Here is a 25,927-nt window from a genome sequence, read left to right on the forward strand (position 1 = left end):
AGGGGCATTGAGGAGGCAGAGCCAGTTCCCCGTTAAAAGCCCACATGTGAGCTGTGAGAGGTGATGGCTTGGTGCTCCGCTTCCAAAACTTGCTCTCAAAAGTAAGGAGCTGCCAAGAAACTCACTGGCAGAGGCGAGCTGTGTAGCTGGAAGCAGAGCTCCCAGCTTCCGAAAAAACGCCGCCAGCAGCACTGGGGCCACGTGCACAGACCTGGGGGCTCCTCCGGACGTCTTCATGGACACCCAGACACAAGAGGAGCAGCGTGAGGGTGAACACCTCCCCAGGAAGTCCAAATTCTGCTTTTCCGACATAATCCACCTTTTGGAAAAGGAGGGAGAGCTGGGCACCTCATGCACCCCAGGACGGGAGCTGTGTGTGGTAGGTGTAGGGGTAAGAACTGAAAATAGGATCTAGGAAAAGGTAGGAAGGGGTGGGATTCTGCAGAGGTGGGTGGCCTGCGGATGCTGGAGACCAGTTTAACTCCCCACCAAATAAAAGAACAAGGGAAAATTAACTCATCCCAGGGCAGGAGACAGGCTGCTGCACACGAGGAAGGTGCAACTCATCTGAAACCTTTATTTGGCACAAAAAAAAAAAAAAAGCAGCAAACTAATGAGTTCACAAAACCCTTTTTTATTATTATTTGAAATTGGAAAAGGCTCCTTGGGTTATAATGATTAGGTGTAAAAGTAACACACGCATTTTGCTCAGCTTTCTGATACCTGGGATGAAGTAGGCCAAGTGCTGCACAGTCCCGACCGCCTTTCGTACAGCCCGTTCCTCTCAAACCCACAAAGAAAAGGGCAGGCAGAGCCCCAGCCGGGGGAACAAACAGGGCAGGCGAGTTATTTAAACTCCTGTTATCATGTTCCGCACGGACGTTTGCGGCACGAAAGCGGAGGTGTTGGATGTCAAACGGCATTTCGGAAAGAAAAGCTCACCTTATCCCTCTGCACCACCCTCTGTGCGAAGCAGGGCCCCGCTCTTTCATCCTCATTTTTTTTTAATAACAGCCACTTCAGAGAGACTCATTGGCACTCCGAGCCTGCAGGAGATGCCCGGCTGAGTCCGCTGGCAGCACGTCGAAGTGGGGAGTGCGCGCACACACAACCAGGGCACGCCTGCTCAGAGGAAGGAGCAGTATGAGTCAACAAAAAAAAAGTGCAGTTTGCTCCAATTAAGCTCACGAACGCAGCTGATCCTTGAAAAAAGAATAATCAAAAAGGCCGCAATCCAAGCGAAAAGCAGAGTCACACGTCTTAACTCGGCACAGAAGCAGCCGGTGGCACTCACGCGGCGGTAACTTGTCCTGCCCTGCACAGCCTGGCCACCTCTAACACATCATCACCGTCCCGGGACGCCGTCCGCCCGGCCTGCAGCAGGGAATCCTTGGGCAGCTGAAGCCAGCAGCAGATTGTTGGCCACGGGAGCAGCCAGCTACGAGACAGTTAATGCACCATCACCTCCTCAACTAGCAAGCTGAGATGACACGACCCATTTCCACACAACGCCCAACGCTCCCCGTTAATTCCACTAGTTTTTTAATTGATAAAAAGCGATTAAAAGTCATCCTCTGAAAGTGAACACTGAGCTGGCTGCCTTTTTCCTGTAGTTCTACCTCCAAGCAAGCTTCCACGTGGATTTGCCTTCTCCCCGGTACAAGTTTCCTACTCAATTGCCATTTCCGTGGTCGCTGTGGAGGAAAGCTGGTAGGCAAAGCTGCAGTCATTCTGTCCATCCTCCATCAAAACAACCACCTGGCAAGCCCGTGCAGACCAAAATAGGTCCTCCTGCAACCACAATGCTCGATCACGGCGTATTTATAGCCGCGAAACCAGCCCCAGCACAAACAAGCCGGGTGGATCTGTGATGCTTCTGTTTTCCAGCTGGCCAAACCCTCGTGTTTTGACAACAGAGCACGCGCCATCCAGGAGCACGGCGGCTCGAGCACGTAAGTCGCTTGCTTAATGCTCCGAAATTAGAATCGAGCCCTGGGTCCTGCTGTGGTTATTTGGGTAACGCTGCTCTGCAACCTAATTGCAAACACTTTTATTCCCAAAGCCTTCCACCGAGAGTATTCTTAACCCCGACAAGGTGAGTTCCGTCTTCCCCAGCGTCTGGAATCAAGAGATAAAGACAATTGTCTCCAAGTTCTTCTACAAGGGATGGGCGCAGCAGCAGCAGAAATTGCTGCTAGGATTGTAGAATTGCTTGGCTGGCAGCACCCACCATGACCCGGGGCAGACTGCTCATCCTGCCCCTTTTACCACTTCACCTGTCGGTGCCAAAATTTTGCTCCTCTCGCTCGTTCTCCACTCCCAAAGCCTTCAGAGCTGAAGTCAGATCTCCCCGTGGCCTCGTTCTGCTTCTCTGACAGCAGCAGATCCAAGGGGCCCACAAGAGGCACAGCAGCACCCAGAGCATTTATGCCACTCTCTCCAGATCCACCACCCTGCCAGCTTTCCTCGCTCAAAGCAGAGAAAATCTGCTCCCGAAATACCACGCGCAAAAGCCTGCAAGGCTTTGAGGAGCAGAAGATGGGAAGAGAAAGAAAAGCAGCGGCGTTAATACGGAATTTGCTCTTTTCATGTGCCTGTGCTCTAGACGGAATAAAGCCCCTGCGTACTGCAGCTCTGCCTCTAATCAGGACTGGCACACTCTGACGTTTTGAGGCCGGTCGGCACGCCACAAAGGTGCTCCTACAAAGGCAGAGCCGACGTCTGAACGGCTCCCGCGGCACGCCCTGCCTCTGCAAAGCCTTCCTCCCCGGGCAGACGAGCAGCTCTGGCCTCCAGAAGGCAGCCCCTGACCTCTGCCGCCGAACAGGTCCAGAAGTGGCGAGCTACCAGCGGAGCAGCCGAGGCACAGGACGTGCAAACAGCAGCCCAGCAGGTCCCCCGCAGAACAGACCTGAGCAAAGCACTCCTGCCATCTGCTGCCGGAGGGCCTGCACCCCCAGCAGGCTCCTGATAGGAAGGAAAACGTGAGCTGAGGCTTCTACGAGCGTCTGACGGCACGGCGGGGAATCCCACCGACGCCTTTCCACGCTCAGCAAACCCAACACGGCAAGTTCAGGGAGGAGAGCAACTAAAACAGCTCTACGCACAGGGGGGTGACTCGGGTCTCAGGCCCAGCAGCTGTGCTGCATCCAGACAGGCTGGGCTTTCAAGCTCAGGAAGGCAAAACCTTAATAATTAAGACAGTCACATAAAATTTCATTTTTTTGTCAGGTGAGTGGGGGTGTTGAAGGAAGGAGGAGTGCACAAATCAGAATCACAGATAAAACAGCAATTGAAGCAGAGGTGGCTTTAGGACAAGCGATTAAAACGGCTGCCTGAGGGACCTCTCATCACCTGAGGCTCTCTTAGGAGAGCCCAAAGCAGCTTTCTCACCAGCCTGATGCTGAGCTCCAAAATAAACTGGCCACTTGGGTGCCAGACAGACTCCTAGTGTCGTCAGGTATCCCTGATTTGCATAACGAAGCTGGAAACCTGTGTCCGCAAGATTAAGCACGTGCTTTTCTTCCGCACACAGCCCATCAGGCAGAGCAAAAGGCTGAGGTGCCTGCTTTCAGCTCCAGCTCACCTCTGTGCCCGCGTGCCAAGGCTCAGAACCGCCACCCTGCCTCCCTCCAGCAGCTCTCCTGGCCCAGCGTGGGGCTGGGATGAGATCCAAGCCGACTCTTCCCTCTGCTGACACCAGCGGGAACACCTCCAGCAGGCTGCTCAAAACCAGTTTCTTAGAGCTCACGCACCAGAACGGTAACAGCACTTCAGACGCTCACCTCTAACGCAGAGGCAGGATTTCTGCTACTGACGAGGCAGCGGGAAGCAAAGAAAAAAAGCGCCCCAAATCACCTTCAAATTCTCAGAGGCTTGTGAAACCGTATCCAAAGAGACGGGAATTAATCCTGTGACTGACGTGACCTTCTGCTCAAAATCCCTGCTGGAGACTCGCCTCTCACGCAGCTTGAGGGAACGCTCGAGAGCCAGAAATGGCAAAAAGCCCTTGTGAGAGCGCGAATAAAGAGCTGCTCGCAGCCCGTGGAGCCAGGCAGCGGCTGAAGCTTCTCCATAAGAGGGGGCCCAAATCCTCACCACAACGCGTGTACGGACATTTACAAAGCAAAACCTGCGGAAGATGTAAAGACAGGGCTTTGTTAGACAAACCGATCCAGCTGGAATTAGGAAGAGAACCGTAGTTCACCGCCACAGCCAGAGAACTCCGAAGGATTTCTTTCTTTCACTCGCAACCACGACCTTCCTTACAAGCTGCTCTCTTCCCCACGCAAGGACCCCGTCACCTCTTCCGACATAGGATTAGCAACAGAGAGCACCGATGCGAGCGCCGAGATGGCTTACGGCACAACTCCCAGCCTGCAGATTAGCACTAGCCAGGATTTTCCTACGGCACGCTGCTGCGAAGGCCGGTCTAGGGGGAACGTGGCTCCCTCGCCAGCAGCCCACACCTCCCAGCGGAGCTCAGGTCTGCCACACGGAGAACGCAGGCATCACGGAAAGAAATTAAGCCCAGGAGCTTTCTGTGCAAGGAGCGATCATCTGGGATGAAACGAGCACGGCTAGAAAGGGAACAGAAGGGTTGTGAGCGGAGCAGCAGCACCGACCTGTCAGCACCGACCATAAAAAGCACCAGAACGAGCCACGGCAACGTACGAATTCATCTCTCCTTCAGACTGTGCAAGGCAACCTGATGCCAGAACGACACTTCACTGGGGTCACGTCAGCACCAGTGACATTGGCACTTTCTGCTAGCCACTGCAGACAGGAGTCAAAAAGGGAGTCAAAAAGGCTGTATTTGGGCTCACTTCACTTTTTTTTCCCTTCCTTTAGATTTTCAGTCCCATTTTAAGAGACTTAAGATGAGCTTTTCAGGTACAAAACCAGTTCTGAATGTACCAGCTTCTGCAGTTTACTCATTTCCAGTTGTGTACCTCTAAGAAACAAGAATCCTCTGTGCTCAGGGAGCCCCCCAGCCCCTGAGCTGCAGGGACAGCTCAGCCACCGAGCTCCAGAAGCCACAGGGCAACGCCACGTGCACTGCCAACCTCCTCGCTGCCAAGCTGGGGGAATTTCTCAGAAGGAAACTGCCCGCACCAGTAACTCAGCCACAGATGCACGTATACTAAACCAGCCCCTGTTGATGACACTGAACCAAGAGGAAGGTTTCTGGAGAGGAGGATGTGCTTTGTCACCACTGATGCAATTGCTCGTTAAGCAGCCAGCCAGCCTGCAGCAGGGGACCACGCGGGATTTCACAAGGGTAAAGCAGCTCTCCCAGCAGGACAGATTGGCCAGGAGCACAGCAAAGGCTTCAAAGTCCCCTCCCTGAAGGAGGGCTCGTTCCATGGGAGACTGCTAATGGTCACAGCAGAGGGTTTGCGTCCATCCAGTCGATTAGATGTTCTCTGATCCACCTCTGACCGCGAGATATTTTTGTTCCAGTGCATTCTTTTTGCAGTAACAAAGCTCTACGTCCTCCTCTGCAGGATCCCTTCAGCTGTACAAAGCTACACTACAGACTGGGCACCAAGGACTGCGAGGGAGCAGTGTGGGGTGACAGGGAGGAAAGGGCAGTCACGGATATTTTAACAGGGATGTGTACATTTGGGGTAAAAAGGCTTTATTAAAAGTGCATGCTTTCTTTTTTCAGAGGTACCGAGAACGAGGAATCCCCATCCCATCCTTGGCTGGGGAGTGCAGCAGCCTTCGCAACCCCTAGCCCTGTCCATCACACATCACCCGTCAAGTAGCCAGCGACTGAATATTCTTCAGCATTTCATCAAAAGCCTCACGGGAAGGCGCTTCGGCGTTCTGAAAGGAGACCTTGATCCGGCTGTAGAGGCTGAAGGACTTCAGCTCCAGCCAGATGAATCCAAAGCGATCGTCGTCGAAGAGAACAAAAACACCCGGTGTTCGCTCGGGGCTGGTGAAGCCGTGGCCAGCAATAAGCCCCGTCCCATAAAAACTGCAAGGGAGAAGAGCAAAAAGTTGACAACAGCCTAACATTTAATAAAAACAGTAATAAATAGATTAATAAAGACTAAGATGAAGCCATTGCCAAATGTGCTGCTAGAGCAGGGAGTTTTACAGTCACCCATTCTTACAGCACAGCACAAAAAAACCTGTTGAACCATATAAAAAGAAACCCCTCCATTGCTATGCACCTGTGCCTTCTCGAGGCGTTTGGCTTCTAATCACCCGCACCCCAAGGATGAATTTTTCAGTAGTTCAGCCCAGTATCCCAGCTGAGATTTACTTCTGTGACTCAAAGATCAGCCTAGGCCCAGAGAATCCTCAGAGAGGAGGAGACGCATGTGGAGAGGGTGAGCAGAGAGGCAAGCCTTGTGACAAACCCAGGGGAAGGGAGAGAAAGAAAACCTTAAAAAAGAAAAATCTACCAGGAGCTGGCGAGGAGTAAAGGTCAGCCTAACCTCCAAGCAAGCAGCAGGTGGAGCTGGGTTTTATTCAAACACAGCTTGGATGTGACAGCAGGGGCCTGCTGGGATTAACCAGCTCTTGGTAGGTTTTTTCACGAGCACAGATGTTTGGCTGAAGGTCACCTGCCTAAGCCTCGGCTTTTGGGCTCCTTTTCCACACTTCATTTACTGTGCTGCTTCGTTGGCTCCAGGTCTCACACCCCAAGGCTCTCTGCGTACTTGCACCAACTGCTTACGGTGCTCAGCACCTTCCAGAGCCGGCCCCAAGGCACCAGATGCCGGGGAGGGAGCACGGTGTTCCCACAGCCAAGGAACACAAGTGACACACAGGAACAGGAAGCAGCTCCAACGGATCTCCTAACGAGCCAGGCGGCTCTTGGAGGAAAACAAAACAGGCAAAATACGGGAGAGGAGCTATTTTTAGAAGTAACAGGATAAAAATCTACCAAGGAAGCAGGACTGCAGATGAGAGCATGATAAGAAAGAGGGGGGATCAAATGAGAGCACAGGAGATGGGGCAGCAGCAGAAGAAAGCCTGAGCACGAGAGGCTGGGAGATCTGCGTGCAGGTAAAGCGCAAACAAATACAGCATGTGCCTCAAAGGTTGCTCTTTCCATTTCAAGCAGTAACTGGCACAAGTAGGCTATAAAACCACTAGCTGCCATTACCAAACGCGGCAGGTCCGGGGATAGTCTTCGTTCCTTGAGATGACTCCCATGGGCAGCACAAAAGGCTGGGAAGCTGGTGCCTTGTCCTGGGCTGCCCCCTCGGCCCCAGCTGCAGTCTCTTCCCCCTCGGCACCTTCTCCTCCTCCCAGGGGCTGTGCAGCAGGCTGGGAGGCAGCCTGCTGGGAGCGGTCCTCTCCCTGCTGCCGCTGCTCCTCCTCCTGCTCCTCGCGACGCACCTGCTCCTGGACCTCAAGGACGATGCGGGAGAGCTCGCTGAAATCACGAAGGTTCTCGATGTCAGGTAGCCGCAGAGGGTGCGCAAGGTCGATCTCCACGGTCTGCTGCCCAGCTGGGATGTTGGGATCTCCCTGGAGAAAGGAAGCAGCAGGACGGTTGCAGGGCAGGGTCCACCACCTGACTTCCACAGTTTACCTTATTCCAGCACCAAGTTGGCAACAAAAGATAACAGACTTTGCTCGTTGTTCCCTGAACCGTCAGAAACAGAATTTTACATCAAATGCTACAAGCCTGGCTGTACTTGCAAGGATGAAAAAGTCAAAGCTGCATCTGCATTTTGTCACAAGTCCCCTCTATAGAGAGGAAGGAGCTCACTAGCCTGGCTGGCTTCCGTGAAGAGCATCTAACATTTGGTACCTGCTCCTCAGATGCACGAGTGATCTCCAGCGACCTGCTACCAGCTGCTCTCAGAAAACAGCTGGTAGGGACAGAAAAGGGAGAGAGAGCCAGGCAGCAGCATGAAAAATCGTTGCCAAGCTCATTCTAGCTATGCTGCACGTGTTCAGATTCACTGGTGCCATCAATCCCCATGAGGAACAGGCTTTGGGGTGTCTACACCTGATTACCTTCCAGAGTCCTCTCTCCTGTGGATCCTGGCATCAATAAAACAATGTTTTAACAAGCAGCGGAGAGACAGGAAAATGTACTCACGGTGATTTTAGTCCCCTTGGCTTTCCTTCCATGAAAGCTCAACATGACAATCTCCAGCCCATGGCTCCCATACGTCCCCTTGAAGAGACCTGGCTTTATAAGGTCATCAGGGCTGCTAGGAGGGAGGTAGATGCGTCGGTACGTCAAGCAGTTGCTGGGGAAAAAAGAAAGGTCAGGGAGGTCAAAGGAGCACCCCTGGAAACGAAGGATGCGTTTGCAGTCTGCTCCTCTAGGCAGCTTTGGGTCGTCACTGAGTCAGAGGTGGGATCTGTGTTTTCAGCACTGCCAACAAGCTTCACGGATTTCACTTTGGATGTATGCAAACACACCACCCCTCCACTTCCCTCTATCAGCGCTTGTTAGCGCACCAGGATGCTTCTGCAGCAAGGTCACAGCAAACCTCCCCACTGCCTGGCATTTCTGGAGAAGCTAAGAGTGAAGCGTGTTTAAATATTTGCTTCCGCGAGGTGGCTGCCATTGGGAGTTTGGCGTGATAGATCAAGAAAAAACAAGTTCTCGGGGACCGTGTAATTTCTGTCTAGTGCACTACAAAGCAGACTGTTTACTAACAGGGAAAATAAGCAAAAAACCCCTTGGGATCCCAGACATTTTCTCTGTCTTCACATTATGCACTGTTAGATGGCTCAGAACCATCTTACTGTGCACAGCTATTTTAAAGAACACAGAACTATTTTAATTGCTTTCATTGCATCTCATCTCTGAACAGAGAGGACTGTCCTTCACCGTATCTTTGCACAGAGCCTGCAGAGACAGAAACTAAGCAGTGATGTTCCTTTGGCTGTTAAAGGTCACTGCCAGCACCCCATTCCCAGAAGAAGTGATCTAACGTGGTCTCGTAGTTGCAGCCGCCTTAATACCTAAGAAGAGCTGGTGCCCTTACTCATATTGGCTGGTGTAGATGAACTTCATCAAGATGAGCTCCTGCATGTGTTCGTGGAAGATGTCTTCCAGAGTCCGACCCCATTCTTCCCGTAGCCACGTCCGGAATTCCTGCAGGAAGACAGAGGTTTGCACTCGAAACAGGGGCAGTACCCCAGCGTGACCTCACCACATCAGCACAACTCACGAGTTGAGCCACCGAGGGCATGTGCTCTGACGGCAGATCGTGCCTGGATTTGGGAACAAAATGCTTAACACGCAGTCATTATGGTAACTGCCCTACACCTGCAAGGCCCTACCCAAGATTTGCTACCCTTCAAAAGAATCTCAGGAAGAGCCAGTGTCTCCTCAGAATAAAAGCATAACCATCATCTGTTACTGCAAAGCAGATCTACTGTTTATGTCCTGACCTGCCTTGCAGTAACCCGTTTGTGTGCCCAGAAGCCCACTCCCGTGCTCTGTCCTGGCACATTAAACAGAAAAGGGGCAGCTTTTGAAAGACATTGAAGATTTAGGAGGTGAAATCCTGCTGGTATAGTAACGGTGCATCTAAATCCAAAGGGTCCTTTGAAAAAGTCTCCCAAAGTTCCCCCGCACCAGCTCTGACAAGTTAATACCCTAACGTGAGTTAGCACGATAACAGCTTACGCTAAGATAGCAGCCTACCGAGTGATATTCCGAACCTGCTTTATCTTCTCAAGCCAGATCCTCCAATTACCATAATGCCACACACCCTTAACGCAGCGCTTTGGAAGTATTAAAGCATTTCATCTGCTACAGAACCAGCAAACACTGAACTAAAACCTTTCACCCAGCTGCTTCCTGCTAGTAGGCAGACACCTCGAAGCATATGCGAGAAGGAACTGATTTGTCGTGCTTAGCTAGCCGGGCTCCTGGCAGAAAATGCTGCTACCTGGAACATTTCTTAGCTGGCAATTTCCATCCTGACAGTTATACCTACACCTGGTTTGAGGCAGGAATCTGCCTTGCTGGGTAGACCTCACACAGTCACGGGATAAACAAGCAAATGAAGCTTTTAATCCCTCGATGAAGACGACGAGCAGTAGAAACGTGCCCCGCTGACACGTTACTCAAATTCAGGTCTGTGTCTGAAGGATCTTAATTATACAGACCGATGCCAGAGATCGGCGTGGTGAGCGCTGCGTGGCACACAATGTGCATTGCTGCCTTTCTTCAGACAGGCCTGCTATCAGCCAGGAACAGCACCACAGCCTCGGGATCAGACAGCCCGGTAACGGGGGAAAACAGCACTTTGCCAGAAAACTGCCTACACCAGCCTTGTGCTCAACAGGATGGACGTAACAGCCTGCTCCAACAGCCTGCCACGCTCTGAGGTAAGGCAAGGGTCTCCAGCCAGGCTCTCTGCAGGTGTAACGATGAACTGATCCCATGGACTGTGACCTTAAACTACCCCTTGGCACAAACAGAAGGGGATCCCCAAGACCCTGCAATTCTTGAAGCGTGGCAGATTTAAAGTTTTGATTCAAGTCACAAACAATTCTACTCAATCAAAAAAGATCAGAGTAAAACAGCCTGAGGCTACGAGCCTGGGTTTTCAAGTACGTTCAGATAAACAGGAATTGGAACCCTGAAGACCATCCCCCAGATCCCAATATTAGCTAAGAGCTCGGATAAGGCAGCAGTGCTTTATCTTCAGACAGAAGGCATACAAGCAGCCTTAAGCCAGGCTCTTAGCAAAGCACTCTTACCTCTTGCCTTCCCCCTGACATCCGATGGTGATCTGTCTGGTTGCATTTCGTGGAGAACTCATCCTTCTTTACGATCTGTAGTTACCGTGGAGGAGAATTTAGAAGGTTACAGACCTGATTAGAGATGCCTAGGGATGATGTAGCTAAGACCGCTTAGAGTACATGCTTCACAAAACAGGTGTTACTGACTTTGGCACAGGAGAGATGCCATTAAGTGATATCGAGTGCATCAGCTACAGGATAGAGAAATAAAAGCAGTAAAACTCCAGTGCATTCTAATGAAATACCTTCATTTCAAGTTGCTTCTCTATCTGAGCTTTCTATTTTAAGGAAGAGGAAACAACCCCTCAGGAAGCTTTTCAAAGCATTCACAGATGTGAACAGATTCAGAACAGGGAGCAGCCCATGCAATTAGGAAGACGTAAGGAGGGTAAAGCTGGCACCCGCACATAAAACAAGGTGGCGAAGGCCACATCTTCTTACAAATACATATTTTCTATTGAATCCACTTCTAGATCCAAGGCACACACACACACACTGCCCCTAGGACACCTGATGTGTAAAATGCAAGAGAAGCTCACCTGGATATGACCATTGTGAGGCCCCTTGTGGCCATACATACACTCAACTGTTGCACATTTCCTCTCCATGAGATGAATCCTGAAGAGGGGTTTGAATCTCATTGGATCGTCAACGTGAGGGTCATGAGGTGGCAAGTACATCCACCCGATGATGAACAGGCCATCTACCTGCAGAGGGATGGGAAAAAAATTAAATCACACAACGTCAGCATTGCCCACGTTCTGTGACATTTGCAGCAAACGAGTCTGGAGCCTATTCTACACCAGGGCAGGAGCTGCAGAACAGCTTGCTGCACTTCCAGACTGCTTTCCAGCAATTAAACCAGACCATATGCACTCGCAGCACACCCCTGGTGAAGAGGGAGAGGGTTTCTTTACAAGGCTTTCTGCACCACCGGAAAATGATCAGGCTTTTATTACCGCAAAGGACTTTGTGACGGATGCTTGGTGCGCAGGATCCGGAGAGGGAGACTGCACTGAAGAGACCACACAGCAAGTCAGGCTCTAATTGGTTTGAGAGCTCATGCTGGCAGATACTCACATGGAGTTCTGCTTCTCATGATTATCTGTGCCTTTTGGATGAGGAATTATTTGGCTCCATTACTCACAGACAGCACAGGAAGCAACAATCCCCTCTGCTGAGAGGTACAAGTGCCAGCCCTCTTCCTGCGTGCCTAACAGAATCCTTCCCTTCCAGCACTACAATTTTGGAGAAAAGATGTTTTCTGAAGAGCAAGACGTGAGACAAAAGCAGAGCAGTGCCACGGAGGCACACTTGCCTTTATAAGGTCACGATATCGTGTAAGCATTGATGCACTTGGACGCACGCTTACATCAGCTCACAGAACAGACCCTTGCAAAACCCAAAGGCCACAGCTGCAGTGACCCTTGTCATGTTATGGTTCCATCTGTCACCTATTGAACCCTGGTGCAAAGTACAAGGGTTTCAGGCAAGCTTCTTGCCCAGCTCTCAGCAATACAGGGAGAAGCGTTGTTCATTAACTGCTCTCCCCAGCAGCACCAGAACTGGGGGACGCCGCGGGTCTTGCATCGGTATTGCTCCAGCTGACGCGTTGGGCTTAGGCACTGCTGGATAAAAAATGGCAAACCACAGGAGCACGAGTGCAAAACCCTTTGCACAATGTTCAGCTGTGGGTGAAAGTGATGGGACAGTGCTCAAGTTCCTGCTGCAGCCAAAGCACAAGGAATGGATTCCCATGCCAGCCACTGGAATATCAGCATTAGACCAAATGAAGCCTTGCCCTGAAACATTGCTCCTGTTTGTTTGTTTGTTCCTGTGGCTGTCTGGAGTGCAGCTGAAAAACCAAAGGCCTGTCTGCATAAAGGTGATCAAGGGATCCGAGAAGCAACCTCTGGGAACGTGCCATGTGCTTGAGTGGTGGCTGTTCAGACTTCTGGCTACCACGTGGATGGCAAACGGGACTAGAAAGTGGCGCACAGCAGACTCCCAGCCCCCTACGCCCAAGCCCCAGACCGAGGTACTCACCACCACATTCAGCAGTCCCCCATAGGGCCCGATGTCCGGCTGCCATAAGCCCAAGATGTGGCGGTATCGGTGCAGCACTAGGGAACAGCGAGACACTGAAGTGAGCACGTGGGGCTAAGGAATCGGGATTTGGGGAAAAGAAAGAAAAAGGCAGACTACCACAAACCGCACGCAGCGCTGCCCAATACCCCCCAGCAGCCCTGACGGAGGAAGTGAAAGCTGGTTCCACCCAACCGCAGCGAGGCACTTCTGACCTGAGGCCTCCCACAAGTTCACACAGATCTGAAGTTCTCTGAAGCTCTGCCCCGCTGCAGGGGCAGGATTTCGTTTCCAGGACTTTACACAACCAGATACCTCAGCAGGAACAACCAGAAAACTTTTGCAGCTGTTCTGCTGATGCAAATCACATGCCATACCCAGAGCTGAGAACAAATAAAGAATCTGCCACCTCCAGCTACCAGAATCATTCTTGATGTCTCAGACTGCAAAGCAACAGAAAATAAGGACACAAAGGCAGTAAGGGGTAAGGAAATTCAAGTATTTTGAAAGAATTTCCCCTCCTCGCAGAGACAAACCTGTCTCTAGGGTTGCGTCCTTAAGAGCAGCCACTGAGGCAGCAGAGGCGAAGCGCAGAGACCAAGCCAAGCAGGGAGATCTGGTGGGGATACGAGCCCAGTAAAGGCCCCACAAATTCTGAGCAAGCTGTGCCCACAGCAGGGCCCACAACCTGCCTCCACGTCCCTCTCAAAGCCTACCGCAGCAGATGAGGCCTCTCCATTTCTCATCTCAGAGCTGGATGTGCCTTCAGTCACACCAGATTGAAGGTCAAATGTGAACATTTTCAGTAAACAGGATCTAAAATTATCTTAACAAAAGCTTGGAGATGCTCCTTGCCTCCATTCCTAACAATCAGAGCCATGAACTCTGTCCGTATGATTTGCTGATGACCAGCAACCTTCGTACGAGGATGATACACAACCTGGCACTTTGTGTGGGGACAGCAGGACGCGTGTTATTTCTAAGAAGACGGCAAGGAGATACCACGCTCACCTTTACAACGATGCTCATGGCCAACTCCGAAAGCCACAACAACCACTTCTAACCTACAGAACCAGGGCGGACAGCGGGTTTTGTTTCACATCACTTTTATAGCAAGAACTGAGATTCAGTGCAGCTTTGTTCCTTTAGCTACCCAGGGCAGCAAGAACAGGGGGAGATGTTTTTATTACACCAAAGCAGAGAACTTCCACAGAGGTTTAGGACACCAGGGAGGGCTGTCCGGAGCTGCTGCCAACCAGCCGGGAGGAAACGTTCTCCAGTGCAGTAAACAACTTAGGACTGACGGCCTGGTTTCACTCAGCAGACCAACTGCAGCACAAACAGCGCGGAGGCGAGCAGGCGAACCACATTCCCCGTCTCCTCGTCTCGGTGCAGGAGTTACATATTAATAAATGGTATGCCTAAAAGCCACAATCTGCTCGCTCCGCCCTGTCCGTGGAGCTGATAAAACCCAGCTTGTTTATTTTTAGGACAGAAAACTCGATGCTAAGCTATACAGAGCGGGGAGTGTTTCCCTCGTCAGCCCCCAGCTCCTGCCTGAAGCCCCCCTGGGAGCTGCAGCCAGCGGGCTCTGCAGGACCAGGGGAAGCGTTTGCCTGGCAAGGTGAGCCCTGTTTTGCTCCCCCTGAGCAGACGGCTCCAGCTCCAGGAGCCACAGCAGGTCAGGAACCGTGGCGTGCACAGCCCGACCCACCAGCCGCCCCGTCACCTGCCAGCCTGGGGCTGCGGAGGAGGCAGGAGGCTGAACGAGCTGGGCAGCTCCAAGGAAGGAAGTTACTGGGAAAAATGCTGGCACTTAGCTAAAGGCCCAAACAAGTCGCAAAGCAAAAGCTTGACTCCGTTTTTCAGGCCTGGAGTCCACTGGTTTTTTGTTTTGTTTTCCTGCTGTAGTGCCTCTGGGTTCCAGCTCTATCCACGGCAGGGACAACCTGGCGAGCTCCAGCTCTGGCACCCCGTGGCAGGAGATGGACGGATCTGACAGCTGTTTCCCTCCCCACTCCTCGAAAGAAAACAGCACTTGGGTCTTTCTCCAAGGCTTTCCTCTGCTACGTGCACTTCCAATTCTTCTCAGTTCTGAAGGAGCCTCTCGCCTATCCAAATTTCTGAGCCCACGTCCTGCCAAATGGAACAAAAACACATCCACAGGAAGCTGCAGTACAACCCCCACCCAGCCTGGGCGTTATCCACATTGCCCCACAGCCCTGCAAGCTCTCCAGATGAAAAAGCAGCTTGAATCCAGCCGGGGAAGAAGGGCTAGGAAAAAGCAGTGAATGCCCAAGCTCCCGTCCACAGGAGGCTGCTTAGGAAGGGTCTAACGCCTGTGCTGGCCACCAGAGTCAGACACAGGACAAGGAAGCGACGTGGAGCAAGGGCACAGCGGGTCCAAGCAAGCAGCACAGAGCTGGCACACCACAAACACCAGGGGGATGAACAGGCAGGTTACAACCCCAGAACGGGTTATTAAAACAGAGCAGAGCAGATGCTTTCGTATGCTGCTGTTTTAATTAAATCTTACTACGTTACCTGCATCCAGGTTTGAGGGCAATAAAAAAACTAATAGGATTTTTCAAGGAATTCTGCAGCTTTTAAAGCAGAGGTAGCTCGCTTTGACTGGAGGAGACCTGACCTACTGCAACTCAGACTCCCAGGATGCAGCAAGATCCCTAGGGAAGCAGATACAGCCCCCCAGCCAGCAATAACTGCCCTGCTAGTGGAAAGAGCAAAGTGTCATCCAGCCTAGTTGGAAACCCTGAGGAAAGTGATCTGAGCTGACCTAACGCTGCACAAACACGAACTGGGGAGCACTCACATGACAAATCCTGGCAGCACAGACTTAACAAACACAGGTGGGGAAAGAGGGAAACAGGCAATGGCATCGTAAAACGCACTGGCTGTTCCCCAAGTAACACATCAAGCCCCTAGAGAAAAGAGGGTCAGACTTCAGAAGCTTGGGGCTGCAGCTGAAGAATTCACAGCCGAGGGAACAGCACAAAATGCCATTTCAGAGCCACCACAAACTGCACGCTCAGAGCAATTACCCAGGTACCAAGCTACAAAGGAAGCCCAAATCCCGAGGGGCTTTGGAAGAGCCTCTCTGTCCCACCCAGCTCCAGAACACGGCTGGTGCTGATGGGCAGGACCGCCGAACCTACAACTTCCTTCCGACTCCCGCAGCAGCACTGCCGCTGCTCGTCTGCTGCGACTCGCAGGAAAAGCACCACCACCACGGGCTGCTGTACATCACCTCTGTGCGGCCCGTGCTCAGCTGTCTTCTTTGGCACAAGCAAGTCTAAAGAGCAGCATCCACTCTGCCTGTCAGCACGTGTGGAAAAACTCCATTCCCAAGTACCAGTGAATTAGTGACCTTATTAATTACCCTTCCCCCATGGAAAAGGACAGGCAGCTCAGCGCCCCCCCCAGACACCAAGCACTGCAGGCCTCCTCCAGCGATTTAACCTGATCGCTGCTCCCTCCAGCTCCTGCAGAGGACTGAGCATCAGACTGAAACGTTTTGCTATTCTGCCCTAAACACGAAATCAGGAGGCAAAGAACAGATAAGCCAGAGTCGTTTCTTGACTGAGATCAGGAATGCAGATCGCGATCTCCGATATACCAGCAGCGATTCCTAGAGAGGGGGTGGTGGCTGAAAGGACTCCCTGTGCAGGGGAGGAATTAGTACAGGAAGGGCCGTGGATCTGAGTGCAGCTCATCTGGATCGAGACAAGGCTTTTTGCCAGTCCAGAGTTTATTTAGGCTTGCTTTCAGAAGTCCTGACCAGTGTACTTGAATACTTCTTTCTAAGAAAGGGGCAATGCACAAAGAGCAGAGCGAGCGCTCCTTTGCTGAGTGTTCTTCACCGACCCTTCTTTCTGGGCTTGGTCAGGACAATTTTTTAACCTGAAGCATTCCAAAAGAAGACCTCACTGCGTACCCTACTCACACCGTCACTCCAAAGGGTCAGACTACTCCACTCGTGAGCAGCAGAAAGAACTGGCTAACAATGCCCTCGGTTCAGCCCCAAGATCCACCCCAAAATAATTTGCTTAAAGCAAAAAGTCACACTCCATGCAGCATCTCGTGTGTGCTTAGTGCAGGAAGCATCAACCAGCAGGAGGTACGTACGGCAGGTGTAAACATCTCTGTACTCCATGTGCTCGTAGTCGGGAAGGATTTTCATAAAACGCCCCGACTTCACTCGTGGGTTTATACCTGAACAGACACAGCAGGGTAAGTACCAGAGAACTCGGCTCCACCGTAACCTTGCGATCAATCTGGACCGACTCCCTTTTTGGCTTTACTTCCAGCTGCGGTGCACCGATTTGTCTCCATCAGCCCCAGCCTCAAGCATACACAGATAGCAGAATTACTTATACAGAATTCAGCATGTTCAAGGATCCCCCAGACAATATTTACAACCGACATCCAGGGAAATAAATGTGAAATAAGGGGCCCTCCCCGTTGTCTCAGGACAAGTAGGTACACAGATGATAGCCCAGGTGTTGCATTAATCGTGCTAACACTTAAGCTCAGTCCCTCATTTCCCCCACTACTTCCTGTAGAAGCACATTCAGTGGGCAGAAAAGCTTGCGTGAGTTCTGCCAGTAGCCCCAAATTAACTCTTCTGCGATTAGAGAGGTTTACAGGACAGCAGAGAAAATGGGGTCACACCACCAGGAAACTGTTCTGAAACCGCTAATTGTCTGCAACAAGGCAAAATGTTGAATGTGTGAGCAGGAGAGCCAAGACAGCGCATCCCCCAAAAGCCAGAAATTGCTGCCAAGCACCCTGAGTAGTGCTTGGCTCATCCTAACTAGCAGCCAGGTTAGTTAGGATTGCTGAATGGATAAGGGCACGGTTCTTCTCCAGAAATGCAACGAAGCCGATCGCAGAGGTGGTCCTCGTGTCAAGCGCAACTCTTTGCGGACAAATCAGGCAGTTCCCTTTCGTGTGCACAGACAGGTAAAGAAGGTCAGTAGGCGATGAAGTAATTTTGCCTGTGGATGCTCAGCGAGTCTAATAAAGGTGGGATTAAAACCTAGAAGTTCTTCCTTCCCAGCATGAAGATCAATGCTTGAAGGGCTCAGCAAATAAAGCACGTGTGGAAGTCAAGTGGATTTTGGCTCTGAAAAGCCCACAGAGACTTCTCATGATTCAACTTGGGACAGTTACTGCTATTGCTGTGTAAAACAGGACCTGATCTGAGCAGCCCAAAGCCACAGTTCAAGTGCCACAGGTTAAATCTTGCTTTTTTATCCCAAGGACCACAGAGCCTTACAAAATCTGTGGTGGTGCAATCAAGATAACACAGCCTGGCAGAGCTGGGAGCTCTTAGAGCAACCAGCTCAGCTTCTGACTGCAAAGGACCAGATTTGGGGACGGGGAGACAGTTTCTCCTCTCTAATGACCCCCTCCCTGCTGTAAAACAGCATGCATCTCTCTTGCAGAAGGCACGCTGGGTCTAAGGAGCTGGGGTCCCACTCACAGCCACCCCTAGAACACAGACACTTCCTTCAGGAGCAGCCCAAAGGAGTGCTCACCCCTTTACTGACTGCTCTTTCTCACTGTTAGCATAATGCTATCCTTTTCTGAGATCAAGACTTTGTTCCTTTAGGGCATGAGCAGCCTCCAGCTATGAAAAGTATCAGTTAATTCCTTAGCAAGATCTGAAAAGGGTAAAACAAACCGGAAAGGTTGAGAAACCTTCATCATGCTCTGTAAGAAACTAAAATTCCATGCTTTTTTCCTACCAAAGGACTGGGGGAAATAGGTATCCAATTCTTAGTATTCAATACAATCCCAAAGATGTTAACTTACGGACGCCCTTGCCATTAGAAGGTAACTCTGAATAACTTATTCTGTCAAAGTTTACTAAGTATTCAACACGTATACGGTTTCAGAGCTGGTACTAAGCAAGGCCATACAGATCCGCACCAGCTCCATCACTTACGTTTGGCATACACATCTCGACAGGACACGCCGGTGATCTCCAGCTTCCGCAGGTTCTCACAGACGCCGTATTCTGCAACGACACAGAGAACTCCATCAGCTCTGGCACAAAGGTGTTTGCTTCCCAGGACCTCCACATCTACCCTTTGAGCAAAACCAGGATCTGATTAGGTGCCTTCTTGCAAGCTGCAACCCGAGTCCAGGATCTCATTGCTCTTTTGCAGAGAAAATGGAAAGCGAGATGTAATTTCGTTGCGGTTTGGGATCTGGAGCCTAATACATTTTACAAGCAATGCTTGCAACAAACACACCATAAGGAACACACAAACACGACAAAATTACAGAAGCTTACACCTAGTCTGGAAAGGGTGTGAAATGTGGAAGACGTACTCATTATAGCTTGGCATGTATGCTCATTTAGATCAAATCGTGGTCGTGTGTAGTAATTATTTACTTCCACCGAGGAACCCAACAGAGAAAACAGCTTATTAGGATCCTAAGGAAAAGGTCACAGACTTTAAAAAGAATGAAACGGAGACATAAAACAGGCATCAGCATGTACAAATATGGTTACATGGAAAGCTGATCGGATTGAGATGGGTCTGTTGTACGCTCAAATGCCTTTGATTGCTTACAGAACACCCTGAAAACAAAGCAATCCAGAGACTTCCAGGCAGCTTTGAAGCAGAAAATGAGATCATCTCATTTCGTTTTCAGGAAGTCAACACTGAACTTCTAAGAAACTCCAGGAAAAAAAATAAAAAGCAAGCACTAACGTCTCAGCACAAGAAATCGTTAGAAGACCAGAGGGAGGAAATGAGAGGAGGGAGATCCCAAAAAATCACCAGCAACAAAGAGCAGGCTGCTGCAGCAACCCCATTAGCTCTCAGTACAGAAAGCTATCCTCCTTGACATCAAAGACATCCATCCCGCAGATCAAACAGCAGCTTCCCCGAGCAACACCAAACACCTGTCAGACATTTGATACAGCAGCATGTCTGTGAAGACCCTCATCAAACCATTAAACGCGGAGCTTATCCTCAGCTGAGCTTCCCTGAATCAACCATCTAGCAGGGCTGCCAAACGCCGCTACCCTGCTGCAGACTGAGACTTGATCTTCACGTATGAGAAAAGCAGAAGTTTCCCTGAATGAATTCAGCCTCGTTCGGTCTATAAATACCACGCTTGTGGTACACGATGATAAAGCACCCACGAAGCTTACTGTCAGCCTGCCTCCGGGGGACGCACGTTCTGCGTGACATTGCTGTGGGTAGGCAGCAAGCTCGATGAAGGAGCAGGCAGGAGGTACAAACACACTGCCCTTTATTAAAAGATGCAGAAGTCCATGGTAGAAGTCCTGCTGACTTCCACAGAGGAAGCTCTACGTGCATCAGACCCAAGGTGGGATGAGGAGGCACAATTAGGCAGAAAGCAGACAGCTGAGCCTGCAGGAAAGCACACCCAGCCCAGCACAAACAAGCTATTTAGCACTGGGCTACGGCCAGCTGACCCTGCACAGCCCTTCTGCAGATCTGGGAAACCAGAGCGCTGCTCGAGGCTGGAAATTCAGACCCACCCTGCGGGTCATCCCGTCTGCCCTTCCTGCAGGGCTTCACGAGGCTCTGAGCCACCAGCCTGCATTTGGACACAAGCGGGCATGTGTCCGGTAATTACATCAAAGGGACGGAGGGAACAGTATGTTTCCCCAGCTGATCAGAAAGTCGGAGATCTTTTAAGGTGACGGCAGCAGCGTGGTTATAGCCTGCTGTTTGTAAACAGCCAGCTCTTTCCGTGTAAAGAAACGTTCACCTGGCCACAGCATCTGCGGGATGCATGCCTTCTGCAGCAGGCGTTGCAGCTAGATTAAATCCGGTGTCGCTGAAGGTATTTATACTGCATCAGAAAGGGAGGAGACATGCAGAGGATCCTGCCCGAATGGCATTTCTCCGTGTTGCCGACAGCAATACTAGCACAGTGACATTCTGCCTTCCTCTAGAAGGTCCTGACTCCTCGCAGCGTTCTCCCGATTAGATCTGTAAATCACTTCAGCTGCAGTCCCAGCGCAGCTCTAGGACAGACTGACTTCCAGCAGGCACCTCCCAACAACCGGCTGGGCTGGGCACAGGCTTGATGTGAGAGCTCTGTCCCAGCTTCACGCCCTTGACAGCCTGCAGGGAAATTTCATGAAAGCAAGAGCACTGATAAAGGTGCATTTCTTAAGTTCTGCAGCTGAAATCCTTCCTGGAAAGATTCAGTGTTCTGTTCAAGCTCCCTTAAAGGAAAAAGAGACACACGTCGATATTGTTCCACACTATTGGACGTTACAAACGCCAGGCTTATACAAAGGTGTTACTAGAAAACAACCTCACTTGAAATATTCACTCGTCTCGTTTTACGATAACCAGTCCTTACTGCTCTGTTCAGCAAAGCTGACTAGGAGCAGCCCAAACGCCAGACGGATGGCTTAACTCTGGGTAAGTGTACCGGTTCATTGCTTCTGACTCATGAGCTGTCACCATCATGATAGCTGCTTGATGAGAAAAATAAATCTCTTGCCTCCCAGTGCCTACAAAACCACTGAAGATCTTAAGCAAGAAAGCTGGCCCTTTCTTTTAATCCAGAGGACAAGAGGGACGTAGAATTACCGGTAGGAAGAGCCTCAAGAATTAGCAAACCAAAGCTGATTAGGTTTTCTTTATAACGAAGAAAGGCTTTTCCCAGAAAGCTACGAAGGCCTCAAGCTTCCTAAGACTAAACTGCACTGAAGAGGAATTTCTGTGTTAAAGAAACACCCCAGTGCTGCAGCTCCCTGAGTAAAGTATTTCAAGGAGTTAACAGCCACAGAAATTCACACGTGAATTTTATACGGTTAGAAACTGCCTACTTAATCCTGCTTCAGAAATGGGGATGGAAATTGGTTTTAAAGTCCTGACTCGCCCAGCTGCAAAGTCTGTTTTATGAGGTTTGCAACGAGCGCCTGAAGACTTGCCAAACGTGGTGACAGGGTGCAGCTTCCACAGCCACATGCACTGGAATTCAAAGGACGTGGAAAGGTAGTCCCCAGGTGTAACGGGCTGCACTAATACGCCTGCAAGTGTAATCCACGCCCTGGCCCGCTCCAGCCGTGCCCTCCTCCAAGCCTCACGTTTCCTCCTCTCTAGAAGAAGCCACGTCGCACACCTAGCTCTGGCCTACTACTGCTCCTTGCTCATTTCCTTCTCATTTCCTCCTTTCACGCTCCTTTCTCATTTACTTCTCCGTAACACCCCCCTGCACGCTCCCCACGGCACCAGCTCTGGTACAGTCTCCTGGACACAGGGAGCGTTTTCACGATCTTAAAATATATATATATATACAGTTCTTCTGAGAGCAGCTTTTGGAAAAGTAGTTTTCTCTTCCTGGATGCCAAAAACACTCATTCTTTTTTATATAAAAATACCACACTGTCAACCAGTGGAGGGAAGACAGCCTGTACTCACGTCCGAGATCAAACCACTGCTCTTTCTTTGTGTCTTTCTGAGCACGGCAATGCCAGAAAGCAGCTCCGAGCACTGCACGTGGACATCCGTAATTCAGAGGAAATGAGGATGTCTGCGAGGGCTTGACACACTTAGGACCGCTAAATTTCAACTGTGCCCTGACTAATCAAGTACTCTAATTAGCCCTGGATAAATGCACGTTTGCAGGTCTGTACACAGAAGGCACAAACTTACTGGATTATTTTAGACGCCATGAGAACAGGAGATGCTCAGGACGGCGTCTCTGAAATAGCAGGTGGCCAAATTTGGAACCGGCTTCTTGTTTCCAAAGGCTGAACTACGGGATTAAAATACACGGGATGCTTTCCCAAACGCTTCTCCCGGGGGAAGGCTTGTAGTTACCACTGACACGCTCTGCAACTGCAAGCAAGGAGCTGACCGAAAGGAGTCACCATCTGCAACAAACGGGAGCATTTGTGGAAACCGTGAAGGAAAGCGACGGGGAGCTTCGGATCTACAACTTACCAAGAGACCTAAGAGCCTTGGCAGGATGACTGCGGTGCACCTGGCGTGGCAGCGAGAAGCAGAAAACCACTGGCTTTGGGGCAGCACCTTGACAAAGAATGCGTTCAGAGAGGAAGAAAAGCCCACCGTGGTTCACCAAGGAAACACACCGCACGAGGAACCTCACGTGAAGGGAGTCTAAAGCCCGGTGACTCGTAAAAGCCGCGTTCTCATCTACTAAGGGCTAGCACCACAAGAACTAGGTCCTGTTGTGGGAGCAGTCGCATGCTACGCTCCTGCATGGATTCTCCAGAGTCTTGTGAGAGCCAAACTCCACCCAACAACCCCCTCGCCGAGGATATAAACCAGGTTTCCCAGGCTCCTCCCCAGGAAGCTCTGTGAGGCTTACTGAAGGCCAGCACCTTTAACACCTTCGGGTGACACTTTTCAGCAGGTTCAGAAGCTAACGGGGATTGTTTTTACAATCAAAAGCCTTTTCAGGCAAGTTCTAGAGCTGGTTATTGTGAACAACTGGGCTGTTTCAAGGCATGGTTACCATTTAAAATCAACCCTCAGACGTTAATCAAGGTAGGTCGGGTCACGAGCAAGGCTGAAGTGTGCTTCAACTCTGCTCCCGCTGCAGAGATCAGCGATCTCCTATTTATAGGAGACACGAAAGCAACTGCAATTCTCTTCCTGCCAAAGAAGCAATTCAGAGACATTGTTTACCCCAAACAGTTGCAATGATAAAAGGACAACAGTCCTACCACAGCCACGCCAGCCTTACACAACCGCTCCTGGTTAGTCCCAGCGCCGTCTTGGTTTACAATCAGCAGCAGAAGCCACTCCTTCACCTTCCAGACAAGCCCTCTGGGTGTTTGCACCAGCCGCAATACATTGCCAGGAGTATTCTAAAACTGAGGCAGCGCAGAGCAGCCCAGGAGGAAGACATCAACTCTCTTAAAGTCAGGCAGAAACAAGGACGTGATTGAGAACCGTCCTTAGGTAGGAAGTGCCTTGGGTTTGAAAGGGATTATAAAAGGTAATCACATTTGGCGTTTGCCTATCACGTAGTCAGTGACGTGCTGCTGCACAGATATGCACGTCGGGATAGCCTAGATTTTAAAGGGGTATTTATAACATTTATATAATATTTAAGTTTTCTATAATAAGGCCTTATATGTACCCAGGTAACTGAGCTCACCAGGTAGTTGCACACATGTGAACACAAACTAGCTGAGCGTATGCAGCACTGAAATACAAGCACAGAAATTAACCACGAAATAGGTCCCTAAAACGGTGACCAATTTTATACTTACAAACATATATTCAAAGTTACAGCGCTGCCGGGACAGTAATCACTTACACATACGTGTAGGACTGTGCAAAGCCCTAAGAACTGGTCAAGTTCTGCAAACCACACATCAAGTGCACAAACCTGCATCAGCAGAGGAGTGTGAGGAAAGAATGATGCCGTTCTATTAGCCTGTCTCCAAAAAATGCTAAGTTATAGGGATCATCTCATGCTGAGCGAAGAAATAAGAATGCTTTGGTGCACATTTTCTAGGCAGAGCCTTTGTACTGTCCAAGGGTTCCTGGATAGTGCTGATAAAGCAAGAATTCATCCCTGCAAGGTTTGATGCACTTGAGCACATCGCACTGCCTACGGCAGACAGCCGTTCCGCCATACCTACATTCTTCATCCTCATGCCCTTCCTGGTGTTAAAAACAGAAAGAAAATGACAAGGAAATATGTATGAGTCCAGGAGCTGGCAGCAGATGCACCTGGCAGGGCCACGCTACGAAGAGAGATGGATGAGCGCAGCAAGACAGGACCTGGAGGGTGGGATTAACAGCTGCTGAATTAAAGAATGGGACAGAGAGCCACACTGATGGGAGGTAAAGGTGAGGAGTAAGGGGTAAGAATCACAGCCTAACAGAGCCAGGGCACACCAAGACTCAACGTGTCCCCTAATTTTTGCGTTAACGCAGCACAGCTCCCTTCCAAGATGCTCCCCGGGAAATGCACATGCGGACCAGGAGCCCCTGGGACGCCGGCACAGCACATCCTGAGCCAGGGCAGGATGAGTGACCCTACCCAGCCTGCCTGCCTCCTGCAGACCCAGCGGGCTCCTCGCAGCCTTTTATGCAGCCCCCCCACGCCCCAGGACTCCCTTCTTCTCAGTGCAGCCTGCCTCTGCAGAGGCTGCTCCTTCCCAAAATTCCTCCATCTGCAGGATTTGTGCAGGGCACCACGGGGTGAAGGCAACATCTCCCAGGGCCTGGATCTATACACCCCCCATCCCAGGGACCCCCTCATTTTGCTACCCAGCCCCTCACCCCCCCCGTACCCCCAGGGGTTCACCCCCCAACCTTCTCGGGAGCCTCCTGCTCCTCGGGTGCTGCACCCTGCACTCCAAACCCCGATCCCTATCCTCACACCCCCTGCGAGTCCCCACCCCCCCAACACCCCCTCCTCACCCCACGACCCCCCCAACCACCTCCCCCGTACCCCCATCCCTCCCCAAATTCCCCACCCCCAAACCAGGCTCCCCCAGCCCCCTATACCGCCCCCAAAGCCCCCAAACCGGACTCCCCCAGCCCCCCCATCCTTCTACCCCCCCTCAGCCCCCCTAAACCGTGCTCCCCCAGCCCCCTACCCCCAAAAAACGTGCTCCCCCCTGCCCCTCTCACCCCCTACCCCCCAAAGCCGGGCTCCCCCCGCCCCCGTAGCCCCCTCCCCAGGGCGGTACCTTCACGGCAGCGCCTCCGCCAGATGGTGTCGGTGCGAAGGATGCGGCGGAAGGTGGTGCAGACCCGAGCCAGGCTGGGCAGGTCCGTACCGGGCAGCGAGCCGAAGATCTGCACCAGGAGCTCCGGGGGCAGCTCCAGCAGGGACAGCGGGGCCCGACCCGCCTCGGCGGGACCCGGCGAAGGCCTCGAGCCTTCGATGCGCTCCGCCTCCTCGTCCTCCGCCGCCCCGGCAGCCTCCTCGGGTTCCGTGTCGGTGTCGGGCTCGCTGTCCCCGTCACCTCCCCGCCGCTGCTCCCGCGCCGCCCCCCGCCGGCGGCAGCCCCGCGCCGGGCCCACGCCGCACAGCCGGGCGCACACCGCCATAGCGGCCGCCGCCGCCGCTCTGAGCCCCG

General features: G+C 51.5%; 1 protein-coding gene across 2 annotated transcripts; it reads right to left on the minus strand.

Annotated features, from left to right (window-relative positions):
* Window positions 1-1,601: 1,601 nt before the first annotated feature.
* On the minus strand, window positions 1,602-25,927 carry FBXO31 (F-box protein 31). 2 transcript variants are annotated; one of them, XM_035336573.1, is made up of 10 exons: window positions 25,535-25,898; window positions 18,800-18,871; window positions 16,975-17,061; window positions 12,793-12,869; window positions 11,286-11,453; window positions 10,705-10,779; window positions 8,976-9,085; window positions 8,075-8,228; window positions 7,127-7,494; window positions 1,602-5,986 (listed from the first exon to the last, which is right to left on the minus strand). In XM_035336573.1, the coding sequence occupies exons 1-10, from the start codon at window positions 25,896-25,898 to the stop codon at window positions 5,764-5,766; spliced, it is 1,698 nt and encodes a 565-aa protein (XP_035192464.1). In that variant the 3' UTR covers window positions 1,602-5,763. The 2 variants fall into 2 exon arrangements, with proteins under 2 accessions (XP_035192464.1, XP_035192465.1); XM_035336574.1 differs by lacking the exon at window positions 16,975-17,061 and having other exon boundaries at window positions 25,535-25,927.

Source organism: Oxyura jamaicensis, chromosome 11, assembly GCF_011077185.1.
Source record: "Oxyura jamaicensis isolate SHBP4307 breed ruddy duck chromosome 11, BPBGC_Ojam_1.0, whole genome shotgun sequence".
Classification (NCBI taxonomy): Eukaryota; Metazoa; Chordata; class Aves; order Anseriformes; family Anatidae; genus Oxyura; species Oxyura jamaicensis.

Bases quoted from the DNA above. Each gene is read 5' to 3' on its own strand.
- FBXO31 (XM_035336573.1), bottom strand. From the start codon at position 25,898: ATGGCGGTGTGCGCCCGGCTGTGCGGCGTGGGCCCGGCGCGGGGCTGC. The intron at 12,870-16,974 runs GTACGTACCTCC...GCTGTTCCCTAG, and splicing joins CAGAGATGTTTACACCTGCC to TGCTGCACCGATACCGCCAC. The intron at 5,987-7,126 runs GTAATGGCAGCT...TCTCCCTTGCAG, and splicing joins CCCCGGACCTGCCGCGTTTG to TTTTTATGGGACGGGGCTTA.